The following is a 21,709-nucleotide window of genomic DNA, read 5'->3' as shown; positions in this document are numbered from 1 at the left end:
GCTCAAATGCAGATGGTATCTGACTCTAATAAACTAGCAAGAATTCAACAGTGCTGCTGGAAATAAATAGAAGGGGATTCCATTGAAAAAATTGAGTCAGCAAAATAATAGACTTTTGAGATGTATTCTTTCTGTACTCTTTTTAAATCAAGGGAGAAAAAGGCAGGGACCATCTGATCAGTGCCTCTGTCCCACCCCGCCTCAGTCAAATCTGCAACAGGTAGAAAAGGAGAAAGAAAGGGAAACAGCAGGGGCTGTAGCTTGGAGGATATGCAAGATTGCTCTCTAGCCTTGCTTAATGTTTCATTTGCATTCATAGGACACAGGAAACAGGTAGGAAACCTGTAGGAAACAGGTTGGTTTGGCTGTTTTCTCTCCCTGCCTGTACAATGTTCCTGGGAATCTTGTCCTGTCTGATTTCAGATTTGCTGCTCACATATCATGTGTGAAAGCTCTGACCATCCTCTTATAAGACTGGGAACTTTTCTTTTGCTGTTTCTTCCTGGTCACAGCTGAATGTTCTCAGCAGGGAAAAAAAGGAGTGAGAAAGGGCACTTAACTGAAGTTCTTCTTCCTCAATTGATCTCTGCTAACTATCCTTGTTTTTTTGTCTTGCAGATCATCAAGCTTGAAAAAAATGGGAATGGGTACCACTACATTCTGGCAAATATGGTGAGTTACCCAAACTGGTGGGGTTTGTTTTCTATCTCACAGTTTTGTAAAGCACTATATTTATAATTACTGAGCTGTACATCCTTTTTCTCATCCACTTTTTAGGTTAAAAAAAAAAAAAAAAGCCGAAGTTTTTTGCTGTGTTCTCCTTGTGGAGTTTTCTCTCTTGAGCCAGCAAGATTATCTGCAGGGTATCTCCAAGTGTGCTGGGGTTTTGTGGTGGTTCGACCTTGGCTGGATGACAGATGCAGGTCAAAGTCATTTAATCACACCCCCGCCTTGGTGCCAGATGAAATCTGACTGTCATGGCTCTAGGGAAAGAATTGAATGCAGAGATTTCTTTAAGGGAAGGATTCTCCCTTTAATGCAGGGAGGACAGAGCAGCATTGGGCAGAGGCAGGACCATCTTTCTGCAGCTAGTCTCGCAGGACGATGGAAAATTTCTTTGCCTAGGGAGATTAGGGGAGAGGTAAGAGAGAGAAATGGAGGTTTTCCACAGCAGAGCTCCTACCTTCTCCTCCCCAAATGTGTCCATCCATCCAGGAGGATGCACAGCAAGGCTGGGCAGCTGTTGGCAGTCTGGGGCTGAGGCTGCTCCCCCTGGGACTCCTGTGTCCCTGTGGGGTGAGCCACGTGCGAGCTCTGGACTGGTGCTTTCAGCACAGAGCTGCATCTGGGAGGCAGCACGTCAGCCCTGGGGTAATTAAACTTTAAACTACCAATTAGTCAAGCAGTCGCTGCCCTTCTCCTTTTCTCAGTCCCAAGAGAACTGTGTAATTTACCAGGCAAAAATGGCCACATCATTACCCTGCAGTGCCCTGTACTGACCCTGCACCCCGCACTGGCTGCCTACCGTGTAATTACGGAGATAAAAATGTTACCTTGTGCAGGGGGGTGGGGACATGCAAAACCACAGAGCAGCCAATAACTTCAGTTGCTAATTTAAAAAAAGAAATTATTTGCCATAACCCAGGTTCCTGGCTGTTTATGAAAGTCCCTTCATTAAAGTTAAGCAGGAAAGTGAGCTGGAGTCACTGGAGTGAGCGTGTCTGTGCAATTTTAAGTACACCCGCACGGAAGGCTGAATGAGAACATCACCTCTTCCCTCTGCATATTTTCATAAGGACAAATGCATGAAAGGCACGAGGTGAACTGAACTAACACACAGGTGCAGGAGACTTAAAGGACATTTCCCTCTGTCTTAGGATCTTCCACCTTCACCCAGAGAAAGTACACTTGTCCCATCTTTAATGTGTTTCTTCAGCCCTTGCACAAATGCTGAGAGGACAGAGCTGGCTGGAAGAGGTTGCATACTCAGCCAACATGGATTATAAATAATTAACTTGCAGCAAAAGGCTTTTCATTTCTCCAGCCCCTCTGCAGGGACATTCTGCCTCCCACTGCAACTCAGTGGAAGGGGCTTTGGGTCTGATAGGACCACCAGAATTCACTGGAGTGCTTTCCAGGCAGCTTGGATTCTGGGGAGAAGCATCGGGGTGAAAGAAAATCAAGATTTGCTTTTGGTCTTTCCTGCTCCTTAAAACCCAGCATCACCTGACGGGCAAAAGTCAGAGGGAGGAATACTTAAAGAAAAAAGAGTAGAGAATAGTCAGACCACATGGGAAAATTATTTTTTAAAATTATCCTGGCACCCCTCAAGGTTAAGAAGCTTCTTTCCAGAACAGAAAAACGTGGGCAGGTTCAGTCACCAGAAGCCAAATCCGTTCCTGTAACGTGCTGCACCCACGTGAGAGCTACTGGATAATGGGTTTAGCAAGGAGAATGGCAAAAAGATCCCATGTTTCTGAGACCACAGGGCAGCAAGGAAGGACAGCAAGCCTCCCTCAGTGGGGCTGGCCAGGGATTTTATAAGAGCCTGGCAGAAGCTGGCACCTGGCAGTGTTAAACCCTGGTGAGAATGCTCAGATCCAAGAGATCACTGTAGTTTTACCCTCTTCTGAGGACATCTCATTGCTGGATTAGAGCCTTCAGAGGGTGTAGCGTGCTGTAATTTATTCCCACTGACTCACACTCGTAGTGGCAGACCTTGAACACCCCTCATTTTCCCCTGTAGACATGTCCTAGGATGACAGGGCGTGCATTGCCCTCCCCCCACACACACACACTCACACGTACCCTCGTGCACGCCCGCGTGCCTGGAAAACAGCCCTGCTCCGTGGAAGTGCTCATTCTGGAGCACTGAGTCGTCAGAGAATAAATTAAGAGCTAAAACCTGGAAGTGTTGAGTTTCCAAATGAGTTATTTTCGGTGCCCAGGGCTGGTTGGGGCAGTCCTGAGTTTAGGACTCTCACCCTGTGTGAAGATCAGGTCGAGGGAATCCTCAGCTGGATCGTGGCCACCGAGATTCCTGCAGCAGCTGGAGCAAGGGGAGGGATTTTCAGGTTTTGCCTAACTTATTGGGCATGGAAAAATGGGCACATAGTTAGGGAAATGACACACTGGCAGTAAATACTGGGAAATATTTCTGGATAACTGTGGAAGATCAGGCAGCTATAGAGGCTGAATCTGGCGGCGCTGCCGACCTTCTGGCCCTGGTGCAGTGGAAACTGTGAGAGAAATAAACTCAAGGCAAGAACAGAAGTGAAGACATCATGTCTGGTCACTCTGACCCTCTGATGCTGACCACTCCGGTGACAGAGATAGCAAAGGACGTTACTAACATAAGAAAAATAATCAGAAGTTTGTGTTTCTAAAGGGGACCAAGACAAAGGAGGGGTTGGTATGGAAAATGTTGTACAAACGTAGTGACCTATAAATACCAGTAACATAGTGTAATAAACTGGCATGGCTTTGCTGGCATAAGCAAAGTCTGTGTCTTCAATCCCTGCAGATAACCCCAGTTAAATTCCTTTTTTTGGCTATATGCTTGTTCAGAGCTATACACAGCCAAAAAATCCAAGCAGCAGCACAGCACTGCCCAGTTTGCAGCAGCTTCAAACTGGTGTTCCATCAGGAATGCAAAATGAGCTCCCAAGGCAAGGCACAGGCTGAATAAGGTCTAATAAAAAATCATCCACAGGCACATTTTGGAATGGAGGAATTCCCTGTCTGGCCAATCCATGAGCAGAGTCACTGCCTTGCATTAACCTTGCTGTGTGTTTGCCCAGCAGTTGCTCCGGGTGAGCTGCAGTAAAGTGCTGAGCAGGATTTGACAGCAGCGAGTGAAAGCTGGTATTTCCTAGCAGGAACAGCTTTCTTTTTCAGTGAAATTGCTGTTGCCAAGGTGAGACAATAATATTTCTGTGTTCACAAACAAAATGAAACCATTCTTCACCTTAGGCTATGGGCAAACATCCGTCTCTGAACATGCTATGCCTGCTAAAGACATAACCCGTCTTGTCTCCACAGCCCTGCCCTTCCCATGAAGGTCTGACTGCAACATCCCTGCCAGGGGAAGGGTTTTTGTGAGCATCCCTGCCTCTCCTCGAGCCAAATTTGGCACTGTCCATGGCTTTTGCAAACTGATGAAATCCTGGTCTTTAAGCAGTACCCATCAGTTACCCCAGCCAGCTTTCACCAGAGCTAACCTGGATATTTGTCAGGTGCACTGGCACTGTGGGTCTGCAGTCATCTCTCTCTCTCATCCCCTGTGGAACTCAAAGAGATTTGGCAACTTTAAGAAGTGTTTGTTTTTGTGAGTCTTATTTTTCTAAGCTTTGTTCTCGGCCTTTGAGATCATCAGTTCTAGCAACCACAAAGAGAAAAAAAAAAAAAAAAATACAGTCAATACTGTCAGAGGAACAAGCTTAAAAACTTCTGGGATTCCTTTCTTTTGATGTTCAGGCTTTTTGCCCATAACCTTGGCTTTGTGTATCTGTTTGTCCTGCACCACAGATGTGAGCTGACTACTGTCAGTAGTGGGAGAGCATCAGCTTTCTTGGGCAGAGAAAAATCCTTGTCATTAAATAAGCGACATTCGTGTGACCTGTCTTTAAGGGAAAAGCTGCCACATAGAGTGTTTTAGCCTCTTTTTTCTTTCCTGGCGCATTAGTCCAAGTTGTTCTTTTAGGAAATGCTCTTTTTTTTTTTGAAGATGAATAGATAAGTGTATGAGATTGCTGATGGCAGAGGTAGCAGGGAAAAGTAAAGATAAGAACAGTGTTGATTAGAGAAGGTAAGGACTTCCTCTTGTGCCATTCTACATCAGCCTGTGTCTGCACTGAGTTAGGCCATGGACAGTCTCCCTTTGCTGGCAGTTGTGATGCTGGTGGAGGTTACCAGTGATTCCTTAGGGATCCTAGAAAGAAAACAACACATTTTTGAGAAAATATTAGCATAGTAGGTAATATAGAGGTTGGTCTTTATTGGAAGCCTCCAGGGGCAGATACGGAAAATGTCCACAAAATGCCCACCACCCCATGGGGTGAATACAGTGTCATAAGCAATGTCATAAGCTAATTAGCAAATTAGCACAATTGATAAAAATGACCAATTAGGAGCACAAAAGTTGATGTAATTTCCCCTGGTTCAACTGTCTCTAAATCCTCTCCCCTCAGATGGAAACTAAACTTTGCTTATGAAAATGTGACTTGAAGAGATGCTTTTCAGCCTTGCTTCCCAGAAAGAACCAAGATGGGATTGGGGCCTTGAAATGTGTTTTGTCTTTCTGCCTAGGGAAAAGGTAGGGGAAAGTACTGGGAAAACAAGCCGTGGATACCATAGGCCAGAGCTACAAATACATCTGTAAAGAATATAGGGAATATATAGAGGAAAACAAGCAAAAGTCGTTCAGCATCATCATTTCCCCCAGCACAGCAGCTTTGTCAGCCGGGTGGCTCGTACAGGAGTCAGACACGATGTGCTGGGTTCATCCAGTTCACCCGTGGCTTGGATGGGCAGCTTTGATTCTTTGCACCCCAAAAACAGAAGGAAGAGCTTCTTCACTTCTTCACTGCCAGGGCTGAGACTCAGCAATGTGAGACCAACACTGGGTGCAGAGAGTGAAGAGAAACCCCTCCCAAATTTGCCACCCACAGGCAGAGGACAGCTCCCCTGAAGCAGTGCAGGACAGCCACGCCTGCAGCACGTGCTGTGGCTGTGTGGGGAGGGTCTGTGGTGCCCAAGCAGGGTCTGTACCTGCCCCAGCACGGTGTCACCTGTGCCGTGTGTCTGTGGCTCCATTCCACGCTTGCCTGGAGCTAAAATGTTGTAGATGTGTCTCCCATCAGCTTGAAAGCTGCTGTGTTTATCTGAGTCCCCCGCAGCTCTCGGTGCTGTCTCCTGCCCCCTGAAGTGCTGCTGGCTGGTGGCACAAATAAGGTCAGCAGAGCTCAGCGGAGCATCGCTGGCCCATTTGAAACTCTGCTGGGTGGAGCTTCCAGAAGGATGTGTACAGCATCCCCTCAACCTGGCAAGATCTCAAGATGCCTGGTCTTGCAAAAATGATATCCTTCTATTGGAAAAAGATGTCCTAAGTTACTTTTAGGGTTCTAAAGTTATGCCTTTTAGTTTAGACCTTTCTTCTTCCTAAGAAGATGGTGCAAGTAGGCCCATGAGATAAATTCATTTTCTGTGCAGAGAAAGACAAGATAATACATCAGTGAAAATTCTGCATTTCACCTCCAAACAGCTTTTCTGTCCTGACTCAAAAATTATCAAGCAGAAAAACCCTATATAACATTATCTCATCTGAATTACTGCTAGGAAAAGGCACAGAAGTGCTCTGAATTAAATTTTGCTTAAACTCAAGTGTCTCACGTCTAAGAAAATTATCTGGTTTGATACAAAAACTGCCCACATAGGAGAATATGAACAGCAACCTTGGGAGGATTTTTGCACTAGTTAATGAGGGCTCAAAAACATGAGTGACTTACTGTGGCTTAAAAAATATCAGAGCATCAGGTGAGTAAATGACAGCTTATATTACAGCTATTGGAAGGCAAAATGTGTTTGCTTAAATTTCAGCAAAATGGTGTTAAACTAGCAGGTTTCCTCAGCCATTTGCAGTCTCCTAATCTATTACCCCAGCTCAACTGGCAAGTGGTGATGTGTAAATCCATAGTATCTGCCTCACGGTGACTTTATTTGCACTCTTTTCTAGTCAGAACATGCTTAGCTTCAACTTCCTTGACCAGATTTATGCTTCTGTTTGCTAGACAAAATATTCCATTACTGATGTTTCAGTCCTTGTAAACTGTGATCAGGTCATCCCTTAATCATATCTTTGATTGAATTCATGGCATCTGCCGCTGCGCTGCACATTTCCCAAACCTTTAAATCAGTTTATGCCCTGAAAGCTCTCTAATGCACCAACATCCACCTAGAACATCCTTTCCCCTGCCTGGACTGAGCCTTCTGACGAGATGGGTATGGTCATTTATATCCACAACGTGCTGCAGCTGCAGGACTGGGCAAATAACATCACAAAGCAAATCTGCAGGGCTGCACCGAGGAAAAGTTGCTGTTCATCTCCAACCCCTTGTACCTAAAATCTGGATTCTCCCCTGGCTCTGTTTCGTGTCTATAGACAGGACAAAACTCTCTCCTCGAGCTGCAGGGTTGGGAAGCTGTCTGATAGTGCCCCCTTCCCCTTTCTTTTCCCTTTCTTCACTTCTAAGTCACAGCGAGGACTCACGTTTTGCTGCCGCAATGGGATTCGACACGTTAAGAGCTCTGCAGAGGGGAAGAAGCCCTCTCCCACTGGAAGGGACACTGGAACGAGACTGGAGCAGATGGGCTCATTTTTGACACACCCTCCTTACTAATACAAAGTGCTGGCAGTGAGGAATGATGCTTCACTGGAGAAGTTAAGCTTGAAGAAAATTTGGTGTATTAGAGGTGCTCCGTCTGGAAGCACTCGATTTCTTGCTCCCTGCAGTAAGTCACTGGTGCACCTTGGAATGACAGGAGCTACTCTGTATTCACTCTACAGCCATTCAGAAGCAAAAATTTTGCTTTGCAAAGTTTCTTATAATCGTAAAATCTGCTATGAGGAAGTAGTCTGGCATTGCAAGTCATGCATTTAAACAGAGCTGAGCCAGTTTCCCGCTGCTGCCACAGGCTTCTGTGGCACCCACCCAAGCTCAGGGTGAATTGCTTAAATGCTTTTGGCTTGAAAAGGAATATTTCAGTGTGCAACCTATTACAGAAGAGAGAAAGCAGACTCTAGTCTCTTCATCCCAGACAGAAAGGGATTTTAAAAATCTAATACTCCACCCTGGGATGAGGGGCCTCTGTTAGCTTCAGCCAACAAGCCTCCAGGCAATTCAAGAGATGGGTGTTGAGATGGATTCAAGGGTGTTTTTCCCTCTCCTCATTCAAAGCTGAGTTTGCCAGTCTCAGAGGGGGACCTGGAGAGCTCAGAAGATGGGGCAGGAGGACAGAAAACAGCACTGTTTCTCAGGAATGTGTCTGTCTTCAAGGAGACTCTCTAACGTCCTTTATCCCAGGAAAAGAGGAGGCTTGGAGCACAGGCAGGGAGGTTTTCAGCAGGGCTGCAGGGTGATTTTTGAGCTGCTGAGTTGCAGCCTGCCCAGAGCTCAGCCCATGCTTCTGCAGCTTCAAAGGCATCACAGGAGGCACCTGCAGGGAAAGGGCCAGCAATTAATGTGAGCTCAGTGAAAAACAAAGAGAATCTGGAGGTGTGGGTGCATCCCCATGGGCTGGGATGGTGTCCCACAAGCAGCTGTGCCACCAAGGGTCATCAGTGTGCAGAGAGGAGACAGAGGTTTAGGACAGTGAGAGTGAAAGGAGAGATGCAGGGAAGTCAGTGATGCTCCAGGTATGAGGAGGGTCGTGCACAAAGGGATGAGGTTTCCCCTACACTGACAGCTGCCTGCACTGCCCACTCAGTGTTCTGGCTCCTTGTAATGTCCAGGGTATCAATTAGGAGCTGGTCCATTTCTGGAGGGATTTTCTTTTCAAGGCAGATCCTTCGTGGACCACTTAATCAAGATGGATTCATGAGGCCCATTTCAAGTCATCAGTCTTCCTGCATTATGCATTTCCTTTGATGACTGAGCCCACAAGCAGCGGAGAGGAATATAAATGTGTGACTTGCTGACGCCTCTCCCAGCAACCAAGGCAGAGAATTGGACAGTAAAACAACCTTTGGCTGAAAACTGCTTTCAGTTTAAGAACAGCATAAAGAACAGCACCAAGGAAAGCACAGTGAGGATAAACCCCTTCCCAGTACTGTTTTCTATTTGAAGCCACAAAGGTCTGTAATAGCTGCCCATATTATTTCCTCACAGCAGCACCCTGCACATAATTGCTCTGCAAGGTTCATTAATGCAGAGAGGAGCCTGTGGTATGGGCTAAAGAGCAAGTTCCCTCCTTTGAACCCAGCCTGGCTGCTGCTGGAACAGTGTGATGCAGATGCTGTGAGTCAGAGCAGGCTGGAGGAGGGAGCTGCCTCAGCCCATCAGCTCAAAGGGACCAGATTTTTGTGGTTTATTGTCAGCCTGCTCATTCTGTGGCATTTGGAGAGAGCCAGGCCTTTTCAAGGCATGTGCAAGGCGGGAGGACACGTTTTCTGGGTTGCTGAAGTGGTTTTGTGAAGTGAATTTAAATCAAAGGGACAGCTGGTCCTGCCATAGGGTGGCTGATGGGACGGTTTGATGGGTCCCAGGGGTAGCTGTGCCTGCAGGAGTGTTGTCTTCTCTGGAGCACCTACATCCTGGCCCTGCTGCTCTGTGCCTGCTTTTCCAGGGCTCTGGAGTGTGAGTTCCTGCATTCCTCCCTGGGGGATTTCAGTGCTGATACCTGCACGTCCAACAGACACATCCCAAATTCTTCAGGTGTCAAGAGCTTGAAGCAAGTCACACAGAGCCGGATTCCAGGGGCTCAGCTCATTTCCCTGACCTCTGCTCCAGACGTGGCTGCTAAGTGGGGTTTTTTTCCGGTATTCCCTGGCCAATTTTAGGAACAGTTTCAAAACCGTTTGATCACTCCATGGGACCACATTGGAGTGCATCCTTCCAGCACTGTTCACTTCTTGCTGTGCTTGGTTTGATGACAGAGGGAAGCATTTCTGGGCTGGTTCTTTCCCAAACCGGTTGATGCTAAACATACTACTGCAAAAGCACAGCTGCTGCCCCTCAGTCATAGGTTACAGTCTTTCCTTAGCCAAGTCTTAAGAATTTATTTTCTGTTTCCCATATACGGCCAATTGAAAGCTAAATAAAATACCTCCTTTTTTTTTTTTCTTTTCTTTTATTTTTCTTTTTTTGCAATGTGTGTCTATAGTTAGCACAAAGTGACAGATGACTGATGATTCCTTTAGTTGCAAATATTGTAATTCTCCTGTTCTCCTGTTTCCTACAAGCACTGACTGATATTCCAGAAGGACAGATAAGCATATTGAATTCCTGCTGCCACGTTGTCAATGGAAGCATTTTCAAAACCCAGTCTGTATAACTTTTGATGGCTTTTTGTTTTTGTGTTTGCTACCAAGAATTCACCTGCTCTGGGAATTATTTTCTAAAATATCTGGCCTCTGGATTTCCCTGATCTTTGGCTCTCATGTTCCCCAGACCTTCTCTGAGCAGATTTCAGTGTGGTGATTAAAATTCCTTTGTAATTAGGAACATTCCTATAATGTCCTTGTACTGGGGCATGTGAAGGAGGGATAACAGGTGAAAACAATTATTTCAGCTGTTGATAGCAATGAAAATGCAAAGATGTCTTCAAGGTTAATGATGTCCTCTATGGTCCCAACTGCTTTAAATGATTGGAAAATCGTCAGAGGTCTCCACACTTTTTAAAGAACCTGAATGATGTCAAAAATCAGCGGAGAAAAATTAGTACAATCTTCAGGAAGAAATAATTCCTGTCATCTATTCAGATTATTTTAAAGTTTTATTCAAGATGAATCCAAATGAATACTGTTGAATATTTGCTTCAGCTTCAGAATTGATTTGTTTGGGGAAAACAGTGAAATGCAGTGGTTTCAACCACTGCTGTCTCATCACTGCTATCATAACTTTTTTTTTTTTTTACTTTTCCTATTTAAATCTGCATTCTGAGGGGGCTTAACACACCAGTCATCTTATTCACACTCTGCAGTGAACTTGGACTTTTCTTCATGCCTTTGTAGGTCTCCCAAAGAGGAGCTGGTCACACAAACTTGAAGTTGCTCTGTGGTAGTTTCTTTTGACAGATCTTTTTCCCCTGAGTACCTCCCAGGAGCAAAATGTCAGTGTAATTTGGTCCTAGCCATGAATAACCAGTTGGCAACCTGTGAGGTCCCTCTTGCTGAACCTTAGGACCTCCACGTGTCAAAATCCACTTGGTCTGAAATGCATTAACATGTCAGGGACAATTATCCTGCTGCATTTCCAATTCATTAATCACAGCTCTGGCTTTCTGGAACCCCTATGCCAGCAATTACAAACAAGATTGATGTGGGTTTAACCAGCATTCAGAGGAGTATGTACACACAAAATACTTTTTCTTTTCTTTTAACCTAAATCACTGTACTTTGAAGCAAAACAAGCCATCTATTTAGAGCATCTGTACACGAGTATCCAATCCTCAGCCTTGCAAGTAGATGCCAAATTGCCTACAAAATGCTGGAAGAAAAAGTGTGAAAGCCTTTAAAGTCACTTTTGAGTCACTTACGACTCCCTCAGTCTAACACTTATGTGAGAGGGCAATTTAGTCTTTTCCTGGCAGGGTCTATTCCCAAAACAGTTTCCATCTAATGGCTCAATCCTGTTTGGAAGTTGTTCGGCTAATTAGCTCCCTCAGCCTGTGAACAGAGAGCATCATTTTGGGAACCCGATTGGTGTTTTCCTGAAAATTATGCAACTTGGCTTTTTCAGCTCACACCATCACGGTGTGTCTGAGAACAAGCAAAGGAGAGAAACCCAGGGGCAGGCTGAGGAGGAGCCTGCAGAGAACACTCAGCAGCAGGGCAGCGGGGAGGCAGAGCTCAAACCAGCTCCTCTGCTGCTCAGATGATGGCGTTGTGATGGTCCTCTCTGTCATCTCCTCATGCACTAAGGCTGCTGATGGTTCCAGTGCAAATAATTGAGTACATCTCAGGTGCTCATGTTCCTAAAGAAAAAAGCACCAAGGCTCAGCCTGTCCCACACACAGTGGGAGGGCACAGCCCCAGTCCAAGCACCCCTGCAAGGAGCCACAGCAAACAGCAGCGCTGCAGAGTTGGGATCAAAGCTGGGACGCCAAGAAATTACCCCTCCCTCCGTATTGCAGTGTGTCAATAATTAATGTTTCACCTCTGGCTCGAGGGGGTGACTAACTGTGCAGTGCCTCCCTGATCAATACACAGGTGCATTTGCACACGTGTTCATCACATGCAGAGAGACAGAAGCAGACAAGAACAATAAAGAAATGAAAGAATTGTATTTCATTAGTAATCTAAAGTCTAGAAAAGCACCTCCTTTTCTCCCAAATGAGCAAATCCTATAAACTGGCTTTTCTAATAGTAAGATTCCTTTAAGAAGCTGACCAACCTTTCCTTTCTGATCTGCTGAAAATTCACTGTTCACAATTTGCTTTTCCCTATGAACTGTGATTTGAATAGAAGTAGCCTATCCAGTGGTGACTGAACCCGTTAAAATTAGGGCTGGGTGAACAATTCTGTATAAAATTTAGAGCTGGTTGACAGATACTTTTTAATATATTTTACAAATTCTGTTCATTTCATCCAGCATTATTCAGGAGACATTTTTCCATTACTATTCTACATTTCTTGCGAGTGAGCTGTTGTTAATAGGATTATTTGTCTCCCTGGGTTGTAACTGCAGGATATGGCCAGCTCAGGACCTGTGAGAAAAGCAAGTTCACACCATGGCTGGGGAACTGGTGCCTCTCCTGACCTGGACATTTCCTCCCAGAGGGAAGATATTTCTCCTGAGCTGTCTGACATATTCATACATAGGCAGGATTCCTCTTTCCCATCTAGATATGTCTTTCACTGATGAGCTTCTCCTGTTTCTCTCCTGTACCAGGGATTCATGGACATTGACCTGACTAAATTCAGGGAGAGCGGAGCCAATGTCACTGGCTTCCAGCTGGTGAATTACACAGATACTGTTCCTGCCAGGATCATGCAACAGTGGAGGAATAATGATGCCAGAGAGCATCCACGTGTGGACTGGAAGAGGCCAAAGGCAAGTGGTATTAAAAAAATGAGTTTCATTTGGTTCCATCTGGCTCGAGTTATACTCACCTCTTTGTGATCGCACATGGCTCTTTATTCTCACTTGAGAAACTCTCAATATAATTATGAACATTATCTGTTCCATTTGCCTTAACATTGCCTGAATTTTACTAGGCTGCAGTTACTGCCTCCTAAGAAATACAGAATTTAATGTATCCACCCGGTCTCCCAGCTTTCACCCCCTCAAAGCTAAGAATTAAATATCTCATAATGTTCAGTGTATGAGAAACAAAAAGCCTCATTAAGTCCTTAACCTTTGACTTGTTTACAAGACATCCAGTGATAATAAAGTCTTTCCAGATGTTGTTTTTGAGCATTTCAAATCAGTGTGTACAACAGAAGGAAAAAGAATTTTAATTCCTGACACGGAAGGCCCTGGAGCAGTTGAGGGATAAGTGGAGGGAGAGGTTGTTTTTTTCTGTTTAATATTTGAAAATGAGTATATTTGTGACAAGTTAAGAACAACTAAATCGGGTGATCATAGAAAAAAAAGAGTTAACACTGATGGTTCTTGCCAAGAGTTTTACACTGCTTTCTGTACCAGTTTCTGCTTGAATAAACTCATGTTTTGCAGAATTTTTGCCAATTGAGATGGAATTTTCTGGTCTCCATCCATGACCAAAAAAAGTCCCTTGTTTCTTGATTTCACGTAACTCACATTTACACAGTATAATGTGCTCCTTGAAAGTTTGGCTCAATGCTTCTAATTAAACAAAAATGCTTGGGTAACAGGTGAATGACTTTTAGGGCTGAGTCTTCTTCAGGGACTGAAATCAGGAGTTTCTCCTTCACTTCCCATCTGTGAAAGTCAAAACCAACTGTTAGGAGTCCACAGGGCAATGGAGATAAAAAGGGGCAAGATGCTGTTGGACTTCATAGACAGAGCATTGCCTTTTTTTCTAACCTGGAAATGAAAGTTGAGATACTTTTAGTAAGGAGGTAAAATAAGAGAGGATTTTTATTTGAAGGCTTTCAAGGGTAGTTATGGAAAGATGTCCACAAAAGCCTATCCCCACAGGGATAAGTACATTTTTATAGGTTTTAGGAAATTAACATAATTGATAAAAAGCACCATCTAGGAGAACAAGTGGTGATGTAATTTCTTCTCAGGTCAAGTTTCTTTTTTGGAGTCCTTCCCTCAGCACTAGCTATGCTCTGCTTATGCTGTGTTATCTGGAAGAGTTGTTCTCAACCTTGGTTCCCAGGAACAACCAAGATAGCATAGGGGCTTTGTGCTTCTCAGGGCTTAGAGCTCTGGAATTTGTTTTGGGGTTTTTTTTGCCTAGGGAAAAGTTATGGAAAATTACTAGGAAAATTAGCCACTAATATAATAGGCTACAGAGCTGCATATATATGTGCAAAGAATACAAGGGAAAAAATGAAAGAAAAAAAACCCAAAAAACCAACAACCAAATGGCATCAGAGCAAGTCACCTGAAAAGTTACCCTGAGTTATACTTGAAACACCCAGGGGTCTGAGCCTGGACGATCAGACCCTTTTGGGTTTCTTCAGGACTCTGCCCCCAAGGCAACTTAATAGAGAGAGGCAGCCTTGATCCAGTTGCTTGAAAAGGAATTTTAATAATAGGAAAACAACAAACAATAAGGCATACTCTGTATAAGAGCAAACTCCAACAAGACAGTAAAAAGGGGCCAAAAAGCAAAAGGCCAGAGTCAGATGGATATTTATATATCCTGGTGTGGGAGGGGAGTTAAGGTGAGGTCTGAGGGAAGGGTCCAACAGGGGAGAACAATTAGGAATATTAAAATTCCTGCACCAAAAATCAGCCTATAGTAACACAAAGAACGAGGAACCTTCTAGTAGCAATTTGCATTCTTGAACTGAGGGAACATGTGAGTAAGCCATTTGCTTGTTGCACTTAAAACAGGGTTTCCCAGGGAATTATTCCAGGGTTCTCTTCTTCCTCGGGGAAACGACTGTCTACATACATTTTCCTTTGCAGTACACGTCGGCGCTCACCTACGACGGGGTGCGGGTGATGGCCGAGGCGTTCCAGAACCTTCGGCGGCAGCGCATCGACATCTCCCGCCGCGGCAACGCCGGCGACTGCCTCGCCAACCCCGCCGTGCCCTGGGGACAGGGCATAGACATCCAGAGAGCCCTGCAGCAGGTGGGGACCCCAGGCTGGGATGTGTCTGCTGGGAGCACGGCCTGAGGCAGGGGGAGGACGGGTGGGCAGCAGCGGAAGCGCCGGCGGAAACCGCTCGGGCTGAGGAGGAGCTGATCCTTCTGAAAAGCTCAGGGGTGCATCCAGCAAACTGCTTTTCCTGGTCCCATCTGATGTGTCCTTTCCTGTTCTAACTTCCGTTGTTGTTCTAAAGCAAAAATATAATCCCCAAAAAATCAAGGCTCTCTATCTTTGTGTTCCCCTCCCTAAGACACAGACCGTATTTTTTGCGGATCATTTGACTCTCTGTGAACTCAGCTTCAGTTCCAGCCTGCTAATGAATGTGTGTGAATTTTGCCTTGTGTGTTGGCTGTCACCAAAGTGTTCTCAAAGTGCAGATTATAGCTTGTTTCATACTGCGAGGACTCATAAAAGCCTTAAGAGCAGCCTTATAGACAGTTTATTCCTCAAATCTGATAGTCTTTCTTTTTTCCTCCTGCATAAAATTTAGATTTTTGAATAAACAAAAATACAGTGAGAAACTTACAGCAAGAGAGAAAAATAATTCACTTTTACCAAAGACGTACCAAGGTAGAATATTTTAAAATTTCATTACATTTCAAGACTGACATTTACTTCTAGCACTTTTCTTTCTTTTCCTGACAGAAATAGATGCAAATACTGCTAGTTCAGTGTTATCCAAATATAGCTTATTACATCTTCTTTCCTTAACTGTGAAGAAGGCAAGAAAAATAACATTTATTTGGTTAATTTGTATCATATGTAAAGTTCCTCAAGTATTTTGTTTTGATTTGGGTTTGGCTTACTGGTAAACAACAATTCCTTTAAAACCAAATCTTGCATCTGATTTGATTTTATTGCTTGGATTCAATTTGTTCCCAAGCCTGTCACTGACTTTCTACATGACCTTGGGCAAATCACTGTCACAGCTTCTCCAAGCCCTTATAATAAAATCAGCCTCCCTGATGCATTAGGGAGATAGGTTACCTAATAAACATGAAATACTTGGAAGTCTTCTGATGAGCTATAGCTGCTCCAGCATTTTTCTTTATTGAATTTATGAGAATAAGATATCAAAATTAGACAGCTAGAAAATATAATTGTGTGTGTGTTGGAAAATCTCCTCTGAAGTTTCCTTATATCTTCATTAAATAATTTCAAAAGTCTTAATTTTTCAGCTGGATTTGCTTTGGGTGAAGAACACAAAGACCCATTTTCAAAAGTTGCTTCTTCACAGATGAAAAATAATAATTTTAAAAAGGCTTGACCCGTTCAGTTGTGTTGGTCAAAATAAAAGACTGAAACAGCCAGGGCAAGAAGCCTCCTAGCAAAAACTTTAACTAGGAATTTGATAATCTTCCAGTATTTAGTATGTAGCAAGAAAGAGGCAGATGGAAATAGAATAACTATGATAAGATTGAAGGTCTGAGTTATCCTTTCTGTAAAGACTCATGATTAAGGCATTTCTTACAGCTGTTCACAGTGTGTTTTCTCTTCACCTCCCATTTGTCAATGCCTAAAATTTTATGAGCTTTTTAAAAGCAAAAGGTTTCCCTAATTTCTTCTACTCAAACATCTGGAATTAGCTCCCAAGTTGCCTTATTCCTGTTTAATGTAGGAAGGAACCACAGAATCATAAAACACATTTAGGTTGGAAGATCTAAGATCATTGAGTCCAAACGTTATCACAAGTTCACTAAACCACTAAACCATGTCCCCAGCACTGCCACATCCACACATCTTTTAAACCCCTCCAGAAATGGTGACTCCACCACTTACCTCCGTGGACAGCCCTTTCCAATGCTTGACAACCCTTTTGGAGAGAAATTTTTTCCTAATGTCCAATCTAAACCTCCTGTGACTGACCCCCACCTCACTGCAACCTCCTAACAAGGATTCATGGATGGCAGCAGCAAAGATGAAAAGAAATATGAAGCATTCTTCATTTTTTTTTTTTTAACAGAAGTCTGGCATGTTTCAGGAGAGTGTATGTTTTTATTAAATATAATTACCTTTTTTCCTTGTTTCTGCAGGAAAAAGCCCACGAAATATTCCTCAAAACCACTACACTAAGGTTTCAATTGTACTTTGAAAAGACTATGATAATTTTAAACAAATTCTTTTTTTACTGTCATGTGGTCAACACATCTAATAAGCAGAAAGCCAATCCCTAACTGCTGACTAACCCTGTAAAACAAAGACCACAACAGCATCCTTCTGTCCAAATGTCCCAGCAAGGAGCCACGTGCCCATCCGTGTCTTACACACAAATGTGCTTAAATGCTCCATGTCTCCAGTTGACTTGATTTGTGCTTAGCACTGCTAGAGTCAGTCCTCACTGGATTTTGCACTGCATTTTTGCATTTTATGTTGTATTTTTGTATTTTGCATTTACTGGCAGAGGACGGTTAATAACAGAGAAGTTATGCTGCATCCTGCAGCATGGAGAGCAGAGATCCCTTTTGCCGTTTCAGTGCCACATGGATATCACAGGATTAAGATTTTATTCACTCAGATAGAAGAGATTGACGCTGTAAACCTGACTTTTAGTGCATACAAAGCTACAAAGCATAAGCACCTGTGACCAGAGCTTCAGAATCTGTCAGAACCTGAAAAGAAAACCAAAGGAGATGTGGAAAAAAAAGCAAGCTTGGGAGTGCTTAAGACAATGGTGCTTTTTCAGCACATCTATTTTTTATGGGCATGTTGTGTTTTGTGAAAAAGGAAAAGCATGTTTATCCAAATGTCACCAGGGATACCTCTTGGTTTGAAAGAACCTCAGAAAATGCTGGCAGATGTTCATTTTCATGATAAACCTTTGTTATAACAGCTGGAAAACAAACACGGTTTAGCCAGATTAACAACAGATTTCCCCTGTAATAATACAGCCTCATTTCTTCACCACGGGTCTTTATTCTGAGGATCTCAGGGTATTTAAAAAGGCTTTTAAGTACCTGTCCCCATTTTGCATGTGGGAAGACTTCAGCTACAGGGACAAGAGGTTTGTCCAAAAAAAGTGGAAAAGCAGAGAAAGAGCACTTCCCTGGGTGCTCTCCATAGAAAGTCAAATCTGCACTCTTTTCCCATGTTCCTGGTCCCCACTGCTTGGTCCCCACAAAATGTGTGATTCCAGTCAGGAGCCCTTCTCCATTCCAGGCTGGGCACTTCTGCAGCAAGGGGAAGTTGAGGATGTGGGATGTGATGTCAGCATCACTTCAGCTCAGCTGTGTTATCAGCATACATTTACGGTTCAAAGTTTTCTATGCAAATGTCAATACTAAATTGTTGGATTTTATTAATCTGGTGCAGAGGTAATTAAATTTGCTTGATAACTTCTAGACTTCTCTCTATCAAAAGATGACAGCTGGGAGCTGTGGCCATGGTTTCCTGTTTCCTCCTGATTTACAGTTCCTGATTTGAGCTGACAAATTCTTTACCAAATCCTGACTCCAGGTCAGATTTAGAAAATACAAAACTCAGGGAGTTCGGAGCTGATTTAGCTCACTGTCACATCCCAAGAGGTAATGGGCTCACATTGGTGATCTAGCTCTTAGGCTGTGCTATGTTTTAAACCACTGAGTTTTAAGAGAAAGGGTTTTTAAATGAAAGAATTAGTTAAGAGGATGGCTGTGCCAATGGCCAGGTATGCTGTAGAGAGTGAGCCTTAGTGAAAATCCAGTTTCAGGCAGATGTGCAATCTCCCCTGCATGGAATTGAGAGTAATGACTGCAACCAGCAGCCTTCTTCCCCTCGCCTCTCACTGCTGCTGAATCCCCACTGCATGAGAAGCTGATCAATTTGCTGTCTTCATTGATACTTGTGTATTTAAGGTCCGTTTTGAAGGATTGTCTGGCAACGTTCAGTTTAACGAGAAAGGACGCAGGACCAACTACACCCTCCATGTGATTGAGATGAAACACGATGGGATCAGAAAGGTAAAGCAGAGAGTGACCCGACATCCTGTGTCAGCTTACAGCCCACGTTTGAGCGGGGTTGGGTCTCGACAGGCATTCCATTCATTTTCCTGTGAAAGTTTGTTTGTGGAGTCACAACAAGGGCATTCCCAGCTCTAGGCATGAGCAAAGCCAAGCACTAGGGAGGACTCGTGGTATATTGCTAAAAAAATGCATTTGGAAGTTGTTGTCAAGAAGAACATGGGCATCTCAGGTGCGGCAAAAATTGTCCAGGATGCTAAAACTTGGTCAGCCCAACTTTGCTATTGATGTGGTGCGTTGGTGCAGGCCCAGCTATAGGTCTGGCTTTGCCCTTCCACTCTTACAAGGGTAAACAAAGGCAGAGCCAGGCAGAAGCTGTTTGCCGCAGCTTCATTGTAAGTGAACCCTTTATGTTAACCTAATTCTGCTCTCCTTGAAGTGACAAAAGCTTTAGCAACCAACCACATCCCAATAGCTACACAGACCTTTGTGCTCTTCTGAAGTCTTGACCCCTTTCTGTATCTCAGGCTCTTTGAAAAATGTGGCCCTGTTCAGAGATGTCAAGCCCTTGAAACACTAATACTTTTGAAAATCTGACTCTAGGTGCTTATGTCCCACTTTAGATACCATGTATTTGAAGAACAGAGAAAAACTCAGTTATTCCTTGATAAAGAAGAGCTACTATGTATTTTGGAAAGGGGCATTCTCTGCATCTCCTCTGTCCCCTGAAAGATAAAAACCTTGCTTTAAACTAAGAAAAATGTAAATAATGAAAGTTCCATATTTATTCTCCCTATGTCAAATTTATACTCACATGTGAAAGCAGCAGGTGTGAGATCAAGGCTCCCCACAAGCAAGTGAAAAAAAAAAAAAAAAAAAAGGCAAATTTTCTTTGATAAATAAAAGAAATGCCATTTTGAACATGTACAAAGCAGTCTTCCTCCACTGCAAAGCATTCATAAGAGGACAAAGGTAGCATTCATAAGAGGACAAAGGTAGCATCATGCCCAGTTTGGGTCTCTGAACTTCAATAAGCTGGAAGTCTGTAGAGAGTCTAGAGGAGATGAAATTAAGTGGCTGAATGTCATGATTTTTCTATGTATTTAACATCAGAAATAATATTTGTCTGGAAGACATGTACATCACTGGTGTGATGCATATAGTGTTTTAGATCCACCAGGTTAGACGTGCAAAGCAAACATCCATGTCTCCACTTTTGTTGCCCTGGGGCAGAGCTTTGAAAACACTTTCCTCACTTTCTGTTCTTTTTGTTGTGCAATGAAGAGTGATTAGACGCCTGCATAGACTTTTTTTTCTCCTCAGCTGTTACGATCTCTAATCTGCCATCAGCAGGTTCCTGGTCATGCCCTGGTTAATACCTTTTCCCATTTACTCTGATAAGAAATTCCTTTCATATGAGCAGAGCTCAGGCAGCTTCATACTTTCATGAGGTGATGGAAAACCTCTTATAAAATCAAACCCTCAAAGTGGATAACCTCAACCACAGTCTTCCTAGAGATATTTTCTGACACTCTGCTTTACCTGCAAGGAGTGATAGAACTGCCCAAATCCCTGATTATTATTAATCAGAATTTAACCTTAGATTTCTTCCCTTTACAAGTGATCAGTTTATTCATAACTGCAAAGTTTTGGACACTGGTGCAGGACTGGGGGGGGTCCTGACTTGATTTTTTTTTGTCCTGTTGTCTCAAGATGTCCCAAGAGTCAGTCCTATATTCATGCAGGCTTTCAGTGGCAGGAAAATTTTTCATTACCATCTAGATCCTGCACCTGCAGCATGCAAGCTCCTCATTAGAATAATTTTTGGAAGTCACAGAGGGAAAGTGAATTCTCATCATAGGAATGGCAATAATCACCAGTACAATGTGATAAATATTTTTGCATGCATACAAGCACTGTAGCACACCATGCAGATTATTATTTTCAGTCTGGAGGCACAGTGAGATGGGGAATTTCCCTGTCCTCCTCGCCAAAGTCATGAAAAATCAAGAGAGGAGATCTCTGACTGGGTATGAACATGCAGAGAAGGCAGATCTGGTTTGGATGTCCCTGTTACTGTATCTTGGTTAATATTCCAAAGACATATTAATGCTGGTTTTGTGTTGGGCAGATTGGTTATTGGAATGAAGATGAGAAGCTGGTCCCAATAGCCGTAGATACTCAAAGTGGCAACGAGTCCACGAGCCTGCAGAACAGGACCTACATAGTCACAACGATCCTAGTAAGTGCCATGACTTCCATCCCAGCTCTCCCTCCCCTCCACCTCCCTGATGTGCAGGCTCCCTCTTCCCACTCGCGTGCTCTTCTTTGTATTATATCATTTTTATAATAGCAATAATAATAATAATAACAATAATAATAGCACTTACTGTTTCCTGCCGGCTCCATAAAGGTATCTGCAAATTGCTGTGGCTAATTAAGTAGGTAATAAAGAGCTCTCATGCTTAAGTGTAGAAAACACAAAAGATTGTGACAAGATAGCAGAGGCATCAACACAAGTAAATTAGGAACATTGTACCTGTGCTTTGCATTTATCCCACAGAATGGGGGCTGCAGTTTTGGGAAGGATAAGCTGTTTTGTTCAGAGAGGCTGAATCATTGCTTTAAAAGCAGATCTCCACTATAATCAGGAGGGAATAATAGGTACCCCACAATGTATTGTATCATGTATTGTGTCATTGTATACACTTACCCTGCAGAAACGTGAAATATTACTAATTTGTTGATTGCTTACTGGGAGTCTGCAGAGAAGGCACAATACCCAAACTGAGTCAAACATTTTAA

General features: G+C 43.5%; 1 protein-coding gene across 4 annotated transcripts in view; it reads left to right on the top strand.

Annotated features, from left to right (window-relative positions):
- Positions 1-21,709, top strand: part of GRIA1 (glutamate ionotropic receptor AMPA type subunit 1) — a 118,885-nt gene that overhangs the window by 60,630 nt on the left and 36,546 nt on the right. For all 4 annotated transcript variants that reach the window (XR_005703118.2, XM_040077928.2, XM_058422432.1 and 1 more), the window contains 5 exons: positions 619-672; positions 12,609-12,770; positions 14,784-14,951; positions 18,800-18,904; positions 21,036-21,146. Coding sequence is in view for 3 of the 4 variants with exons in the window: in XM_040077928.2 (XP_039933862.1) it covers positions 619-672; positions 12,609-12,770; positions 14,784-14,951; positions 18,800-18,904; positions 21,036-21,146 (600 nt within the window). In the remaining variant the exon portion in view is untranslated. The remainder of the gene's footprint in view (positions 1-618; positions 673-12,608; positions 12,771-14,783; positions 14,952-18,799; positions 18,905-21,035; positions 21,147-21,709) is intronic.

Source organism: Hirundo rustica, chromosome 14, assembly GCF_015227805.2.
Source record: "Hirundo rustica isolate bHirRus1 chromosome 14, bHirRus1.pri.v3, whole genome shotgun sequence".
Lineage (NCBI taxonomy): Eukaryota > Metazoa > Chordata > Aves > Passeriformes > Hirundinidae > Hirundo > Hirundo rustica.
The sequence above is the reverse complement of the archived record's forward strand: the minus strand, read 5'-3'. Positions and strand labels throughout refer to the sequence as shown.